General features: G+C 43.4%; 1 protein-coding gene across 1 annotated transcript in view; it reads left to right on the top strand.

The window, feature by feature from the left end:
• Nucleotides 1-8,951, top strand: part of LOC101618703 (putative RNA exonuclease NEF-sp) — a 23,890-nt gene extending 14,939 nt beyond the window's left edge. The window contains exons 14-19 of the mRNA XM_004691728.2: nt 447-584; nt 3,367-3,459; nt 4,184-4,400; nt 4,635-4,822; nt 5,826-5,944; nt 8,447-8,951. Of these exons, the coding sequence (XP_004691785.1) occupies nt 447-584; nt 3,367-3,459; nt 4,184-4,400; nt 4,635-4,822; nt 5,826-5,944; nt 8,447-8,528 (837 nt within the window). The 3' untranslated portion in view covers nt 8,529-8,951. The remainder of the gene's footprint in view (nt 1-446; nt 585-3,366; nt 3,460-4,183; nt 4,401-4,634; nt 4,823-5,825; nt 5,945-8,446) is intronic.

Raw genomic sequence — 8,951 nt, 5'->3', positions numbered from 1 at the left:
GGGGCAGGCTGCAGGCGGGAATCGAACATCATGCGGAAGTGGCTTCAGATTCTCAGTACTGTGCTTTAACCCGCTGCGCCACCAGGGAGGGCCGGAATTACTACTTTTTAATAAAAGTAGGAATCAGATTGTATGTACTATTTTATGATTTTCATTTTAATAATGTATCTTATATATCTTTTGATGCCACTAAATCTTATGTCTCATTTTAATGACTATGTAGTATTCCATTCTGCAATAGAGCTGTTATTTCAGCATTTATGCTTACAGTGTTTTGCTGCTCCAACCAATACTACAGTGAAATCTCTGTATACAGATCCTTCTATATTTGACAAAATGTTTGTGCTGGAAAGTTTCTTGAAGTGAAATTATTCCATGTTTTTACTCATGATCTCTTCACATTTGCTTAATTCTCTTTCTCTCTCCATCTCCTATTTGTTTCACAGATGAGAATCAAGTGGGCAGAGATGTCAACTATCTATGCTGGGCCATTTAGTAAAAATTGCAACCTCAGGGCTCTGAAAAGACTGTTCAAGAGTTTTGGTCCAGTTCGGTCAATGACGCTTGTTCTTGAAACCCATCAGGTAATAAGAAAACTCAGATTTTGAGCTTATAAATTGGTATTGGAAATCCAGATGCCCAGTGGGTCTCTTCAGATACATACTTGTGATGTGAGCTTGATTGTTACCAGCTGGAGCATGAGTTGTGCTTTGTCTCATGGGAGCAGTTGTTAGCCCACAAGAATGTGTATTGCTAGGGCTTGATTTTTTGTTGTTGTGAGAATTGAGAAATTTTCATTGTTCTGATTTTAATTTTCTTAACTATAGCTAGACAAAAAATTATGTCAGTTGAAGGTGGCCTGTGGGCTTATTCTTTGTGACCTCAGTTTTAAAGTGAAATGTCCATTCAGAAAGCAGCAACTTCCATGTCTGGAGAAATAGGCTCAAGGTGGGGCTAAGAAATGGGAGGAGCAGTATGGAAGGGCTTTTTTGGTTAGTTCTCCAGTCATTTGGGGTAAATTTTTGTTGATCAACTTCTTCTATAAAAATGTTTTAAAGAGGCCCTCCCTGGTGGCGCAGCGGGTTAAAGCACTGCACAGAGAAGCTTTAGCCACTTCCGCATGAGTTCGATCCCCACCTGCCCCTGAGGTGACCACATGGCGCGGCAGACCTCTCCTGACCCGCCTGCTGCTCCCCTCAGCAGTGTACTTTGTAGATCCACCTGTTCTGCTCCCCACTCTGTCTCTGGTGAATCCTCTCACCCTCCGCATCTCTGGCCTGTACCCCAGTACTCTACGAATAAATAAATAAATCTTAAAAAAAAAAAGTTTTAAAGAAAGTTCAGTTATTTTTAACTTCTAAAAAATAATTGTGTATGGTTTTAAAAATTTATACCATTCAGAAGGACTCAACAAGTAAGCCTCAATCTTCACAGTCATAGGCTAAAGTCAGTAGTCTTATATGAAGTAATAACAAGCTTATATAGACAGGAAGGAAAGCATGAAAATTATTCAAAATAAAAACTGTGTAACAGAATATTTGTATAGTGATATACAATAACTAGTAACAGTGGTTGCCTCTAGGAAGAGCAAAAGGACAGGAATTTGGGGAAGACTTTCTTTATATATAATAGTTTGTTTTTACATATTTTTGTGTATTTTTCCATCTCAGTTGTAATCCCCGTGGGCTTCCCATTACCAAATCATCCATGTGCCATCACCATAGCCCAGTGCATTTCCCTCCCCCCACTGTTTTTGATCCAACCCCCCACTCTACCCCCACAAAATGTCTCTGGTATATAGCTGTTCATCATTATGATTTCTCGTCTGGTCCGTCATCTTCCTGCTATGAGAGAAACCATCCAGTATTTTCCAGCTCCATCCATGTTGCTGCAAAAGACATGTGTTTCTGTTTTTTTTTTTTTTTGGTTGCTGAGTAATATGCCATTGTGTATATGTACCACATCTTTTTAATCCAGTCATCCATTTTTGGGCATTTGGGCTGTTTCCATGTCTTTCCAATTGTGAATAAAGCAGCAATAAACATTGGGGTGCAGGTATCTGGAGAAGGCTTTTTTACTGTGAATGTTTTATACCTTTAGAAATTTGACCTGGGCAACTATTAAACTTGTGCACAAAACTTATTTTTTAATAGCTAGTATTATTAATAATTGTTAGGTTTAGTAATTTTTTTTTTAAAGATTTATTTATTTGTGCATACAGAACTGGGGTACAGGCCAGAGGCTCAGGGGCAGCGAGAGGCTTCACCAAAGACAGAATGGGGAGCAGGGCAGGCAGATCGACCAAGTACACTGCTGAGGGGAGCAGCAGACGGGTCAGGAGAGGTCTGCCGCACCATGTGGTTCCGGGGCAGGCAGGAATCAAACTCATGCGGAAGTGACTTTAGCTTCTTAGTGCTGTGCTTTAACCCGCTGCGCCACCAGGGAGGGCCACATTTAGTAATTCTTAAAGCAAAAATTAATGGCTTACAAAGTGACCTAAGTGCAGAACGGTCCAGGTGTTTCAAGCATGCTTCCCCAAAATCTTTTAATATCTTTCCTATGTCTAAAAGTAGAAATGGAAGATTATACCTGGGTAGTTAGACTGAGGTTTAGGAAGGCTATGTCAAGGTACTGTAACATCTTATATGTCATTCCTTTTTTTTTTTTAATAAAATATGCATAAAATTTGCCTTTTTAACCAGTTTTAGAAGTTCTCTATATTTTAGATATGAATCCTTTATTGGATATGTGACTTGCACAGATTTTCTCCCCTCCATTAGATTGCTTTTTGACATTGGTGGTATCTTTTTTATACACTTATTTTGATAAAGTCCAGTTTGTCTTGTATTTGGTGTCATATTCAAGAAATAATCACCAGATGCAACATCATGAGGCTTTTCTGTGGGAGGACTTGTTCAGATAACCACAAAGATTGTGTTATCAAGCAGAAAGCAGCCAGTGTGAGCATGTGGCCTACTCAGTGCAAGAACTTAACCACGCCAAGCCTGTGGGAGAATCACTGGTTTACAGCTTAATTAACAGTAGAATTAGGCATCTCTTCCTCTGACTTGCAGTGATAACTTCAGTGATTCATAATGTTAAGAAAAGTAAGTCGTGTAGTTATTTGTTAGTCTTTTCCCATACTTCCCAGAGAGGGCAGCCTTCAATTTTAAGTGACAGTTTATTATCTGAGAACCCAACTCCCAAATCTTTGGTGACTATACTTTAAAGTTGATGATCTTCCATCACTGTCCACCCTATTATAATAGGCTAGGCCTCCCTCTGGGGGCGTTAGCCTCTTCACGGCCTCTCTTCTTGCCATTTAAGCCAGAAAAGCAAAGGTAAGGAAGTGTTGGTTTTTTGCAGCCACATCTCTGTATACAGTATGAAGTTCTGGAAGCTGCCCAGCTGGCCATCGAGTCCTTGGACAGCATCCTGGTCGAGGGCACCTGCATCAAGGTAGGGTAGCCAGAGGCATGAAGCAGCTGCTTCACTCAGCCCTGACCCAGCACCATCTTTTTCACAGTGCCCTAGACTTATAGAAGCACCATCAGGTGGCGTAGCCGTGGCTTTTCTGTAGGACAGCCTTTAGCATTCTAGCATGGCCTGACAACTTTGTTGTTTTGTCCAAATTCTATCTAGGCTAGGATGTCATCTGCCTCCTACTCTTTATCACAACTTTTTTCCTAAAAGGACTATTCAGTTTTATTCTGCTTTTTAAGCTTTTATGTACTTAACGTATTTACTTCACTTGGCTGCTGCGCCCTGTGGGTCAGCAGCCTGGCCGGGGATTGAACTCTGGTTGCTGCACTAAAACTTAACCCCTGGCCACCAGGAAGGCCCTCTGGATTTTTTTGTGTCTGTGATTGCCCTTGACTTTAACTGTCAAGGGGATCAAATAGTGGTATCTTGAAGTTTCTTCAGCAAATAAACAACTTCACTGGAATGAAAGGCAGAAAACTGGTATCTTTTGCCTGAATGGTGGTTGGGGAGAATTAAAGAAAGGGTATGTTTACACAAAATGCTTATATTTATGGATTTATTTACATATTCTCTACTGTAGTTCTGTGTGCCTCCTCATACTCATGGACAGAGTACAGTGAAGTTACTTGCTAGTGCACAACAGGTCTGGGAGTTGGAAATGGTCACTGTATACCCACTAACACCATCTTTCCGTGGGTAGGTGCAGAGGCCAGTGACAGAGCTCACTCTTGATAGTAACACTCTCATTAATGAGCTGGAACGAGATTCCGAGAACCGAGGTACTATCTACCTGTCTGGTGTGACTGAAAATTTCAAAGAACGCCTGTTGCAGCGCTCCAACGTCTTCCTTGGCCTGGAAGTTGTGATCTTGCCCAAAGATCTTAAAACTGGAAAGCAGAAGAAATACTGTTTCCTTAGTAAGTGTATGCCACCACCTGTCGCCTCGGGAGGAGTGGGGATGAGGATAATGTGATGTCAAAGAAAGAAAGTGTTCACCACACCTGTCAGTCCTCCTGGACTGGATCATGTCAGCAGCTCTCAGTTCTGTTCTTGTCCCTCGGCCCTGGCTGGCTCCAGCAGGGACAGGAACCAGCGTTTCTGGCCCCTGTTAATAATAGTAGGGGTTGAGATGTGTGTGCTCTTGCTTTCAGAATTCAAAACTTTTGGCAGTGCACAGAGGGCCCTGAACATTCTCACTGGCAAGGACTGGAAGCTGAAAGGCAGGCATGCCCTCACACCTAGGCATCTCCATGCCTGGCTCAGGGGCTTACCTCTTGAATCAAGAAGACCCCCGGGGCTCCGTGTGCTACCTCCCCCCTCAGAGCAGCAGGCCTTGCAGGTGAGTGGGTAGGTGAGCATCTTGGGGCCATCAGGGAAAGGTAGCTGCCTGGGTCTTATTGGCTCTGGACACTGGTCTTCTGATGTTTATGACACTTAGGAGACTCCTGCTCAGCTGATGTTTTAAGCCTTCAGTCTTTTTTGCCCTGGCACTAGTCTTAATTCATTCTCTGGTTTCTTGCAGTCCTGCCCATGTCTGCAAGATTGTATAATGTTGCCCCTCCACACACTGTGGGACTTTCCAGGAGACACTAGGGATTGACATAGGTTAGAGAACTGGGCAAGTCTTTAGTGATCTAGTCCTGGGTTTTGCAGAATGCAAACACAATGATTTCTGGTGGCCATAAATGGGCTTTTTCCAACTGTTACGAACTTTTTTCTAAGACTCACTGATATATTCAACCAGCATATTGGAATTAAAATTTTTTGGACTGTATTAATTAGATGACTTTAAAGAAAAACAGGGCCCTCCCTGGTCGCACAGCACTGCAAGCCAGCCCGGGAGCTGACCCACATGGCATGGCAGACCTCTCCTGTCTCGTCCCTCTCTCCTCAGTGTACTTCAGTCCATCTACCTGTTCTGTTCCTCATTCTCTCTCTCGTGAATCCTCACTGCCCCCGCACCGCTGGCCTATACCCCAGTTATATATGTACAAATAAATACATCTTTTTAAAAAATAAAGAAAATATAAAGGAAAAAGCTTGGGGGATACACAAGCAGTGTCAGAGGCAAGAGCTGGTGAATGACTTGCCCCAGACCACAGAGAGCACACCAGGACTCTGAAATAAATCAGAGACCCTGGAATGCTGTCTGGAGGAAAGGACAGCAGCTATCCTCTTCAAGTGACTCCGAGGCCTGGGGGTTCCAGTGGACTGGAAACCCTGCAGTAAGGGCCTTGGCTTCAGACAGAAGATTTAGAGCCTTTCCTGGGCCCCATGACCCGAGACCCTGAGGAAGGAGGGTGCGCTGCTGGGTGCCAGCACATGTGTGTCTTTGATCCTAGGCTCTGAAGGTGGACCACCCAAAGATAGCAGCCTGGCGCTGGGGCCGGAAGATAGGAAAGCTCTACCACAGCCTCTGCCCGGGCACACTCTGCCTCATTCTGCTACCAGGATCCCGGAGGTAAGGACTGAAGGGCTGTGCCTTCCTGCTTCTGGCCTCTCACTGACAACCAGGTACATAAGCCAGCTTTTAGCTTTCACACTTCTGAGACACAGGCGTTATAGTCCCACTTTACAGTTGTATGTTTTTCTGTAACTACATTTACTGGTCCCTCAAACTGACTGCTGATCCCAGTTTAAAGCCAGGTCCTGTAGCTTTTCTGGGACAAGAAGTGGCTGCCTCACCCCATTTGTGTAAAAAGGTCAAGAGCTGTAGGACAGGGTCCTGGCTTAGGTATGAGCGGGGTCTAACCTCCTCACATATCCCGAACATGTTCTGTGCTCCCTGCCCTCTTCCCTTTGACACTAGAATCAGCCCTTTAAGATAGGCCCTATTTTGTCATTAACATGAGGAATACTATAGCGAGATTTTGGGTCCAGTGTCACGCTATCGCTGACTAGTGGCTCCATCCACTGAGTCTCCATTGCCCTTTAACAAAATGAGGGATTTGAAGAAATCAGTGATTTTCACACACGTTTAACTAGTAAACTCTTTAAAATCCCTAAATGCTTTAAACCCTAAAGCATTAAATATGGACAGTTCTGGAATGGATGAGTAGATGAGTGAGTGTATATGTATATATATGGGGCATGGCAGGCAGTGACTTCTGAGCACAGTTTGAAAGTCACTAATATTGTGTGATTTCCCTTAAAAGTCTGACATTCAGGATTATCTCCCAGGCGCAAGGTCCCACATGGCAGAACACGAATGCCTCAGGAGTTGAAGCCCGAATCAAAAATTGATTTCCTGTCATAAAATCCTTGTAATTTGCATTTCAGGGCCACTAGTGACCTGTTGGGCAGTTTTAGAACATCAGGTGTTTACACTGAAAAGAAAAGCATCGTAGACGGAGACACTAATAATAGTAAAAGGTTAAAAAGTGACCAGAAGTTGCTGCGAATGCTTTTTGTTTGAGAGAAGAGACTGTGGGGCAGACAGGCTTGCCCTGAGATAGCTTCTCAGAATGGGGATGTAGAGGTGGGGCTAGATCAGGGACTGGGTCTTCATGTCCCCGTGTGTAAGTTAGGTTGTCCAAAGCTTTCTCCTTCCAGAAGTGGTTGAGATGTTCTACAGAGGATAAGGAGTTGGGGTCAAGGAGCAAAAAGGCCTAGATTCTGGAAGCAAAGGTCCTACGGCAAATTCAACATGTCTGGAGGAAAACTCTGGAAATAGCAAATTCTCCAAATCTGATATTGCTTCTTTCTTTTACAAGTTACACTATAATTTTTGTAATCATGCTGTCTACAAACTGAGCTTACTGTTTGCTGACTGCTTTGGGCCCATCTGCAGACACCTCCATGATGCTAGCAAACACCCTTTGGAAGGGCTGAAAGTGGCTCCGAAAGGAGTGACAAAGAAAATACGGTGCCTCATGCTGGGGGTCTGACTGAACACTTAACTCCTATTTCTGGTAGTTCTAAATTAGTATTAAAAATGTTAGTAATTGCTATAATAAACATTAGGTACTGTGCTGAGTGCTTCTACTAGATGCACTTTTGGATAGTTGCAAGTCCCACGTGGAGACAGACTCAGATTAAACAATTTACTTGAGGTCGCAGCAAGAATTTGAGCCCTGGTGCTTGTCTGACTGCAGAGCCTCTTTCCAGCACACAGAGCTCCAGTTTGTCCTCAGCGGGCCAGTGCTTGTTACCTGAGGTTCAGACAGCTGATGAAGACAAAGTCTGTGTCCTTGCTCATTTCTACCTGCTTTGCAGAAAGCAGAGCTGCTCAGCCCTTTACTGTAGTGTCATGAATATTCATTAAGGTGACAGGGAACTAACTTACATTGGATGGCTCTTAATTCTAAGCACAGTGCCAGGTATTTTACAGCATAAATAAAAGTTTTGTAAGGCTTTTCAAACAGTGTCTGGCACATGAGATGTGCTACAAAGTGTTTTGAACAAGTGAACAAAAGAATAAACTTAGAGCAATTTAAAAGGACTGTGACAGCATATGCCATTATTACCTGGCTCTGTCACTGAACAGCTGATTTGAGCAAGTTATGACTAATTTGAGAAGTGGGCACAACAGTTGTAGTTACATCAGTACCTACAGTAGGTACATGAGCTGTCTTGAGGATTAAATGAGACTGCATATGAAGTGCTTAAAATAGTGCTGGCATGTAGTGCTTAGTTGTTAGCTATTGTCTATCATCCTCATGAAAATGCTATGAAATAATTTTATAGTTGAACAAAACGAGGCTCCATTCGAGATGGCTCCCCGTGGTTGAGGAGTGCCTCCCATCTGTGAAGAGGCAGAATTGTGACTTACCTCTTGGCTCTGGGACTAGTCAGTCTTCCCACTGAACCATCTTCAGCAGGCAGCCCTCCATCAACTCTGCCTGCTGCTGCCTGCACCATGGCACATATGAACGGCCCAACCCTGCTGCCTCTGCCTTTGAGTTTGTGACCATTTATTCAACCTGTAGCTAAAAATCCTACCTTTACTCTTCATCTGTTGCAGCACTGATGGATCATTCTCTGGCCTAGGCCTAATGGGCATAAAAGATGAAGAGGAAAACACCACCTCAAACTTGTGTTTGTGAGTCTCCCCACCACTTCCACTTACCATTTCTTACCCTCATGGGCAGTGAGTGGCAGAGAGAACAAGGTACAGCCTCTGCGGAGGCTACCAGACCTCTCTATCCAGCAGACAGCTATTGTGGAACTAATGTCAAAGCTGAGCTAGTCCATTTTTATGTACAAATTTTGAATAAATGCAGCTTTATCTTAATACAGGTTGATGGGATAAAATCAGTTTGTAATTTGTGTCGGGGATTTATACACAGGTGCTGTAGCAGGTTCTCATTTCGCAGCCCTTCTATTAAGTGTATAAGGGCAAGGAAACAAGGAAGGGGTGCGACTTCTCTGTGGAGAAAACCTCGTCAGACATAACATAGTTTGTCAAAGTCATAGTATCTGTGAAACACATTTCTGTAAACATTTCTCAGTGAGAGCTGTTAATAAAA

This window comes from Condylura cristata, unplaced genomic scaffold (genome assembly GCF_000260355.1).
Source record: "Condylura cristata isolate star-nosed mole 26May11 unplaced genomic scaffold, ConCri1.0 scaffold00032, whole genome shotgun sequence".
NCBI classification, from domain to species: domain Eukaryota; kingdom Metazoa; phylum Chordata; class Mammalia; order Eulipotyphla; family Talpidae; genus Condylura; species Condylura cristata.
Note: the sequence above shows the minus strand (reverse complement) of the source record. Positions and strands in the feature narration are given on the sequence as shown.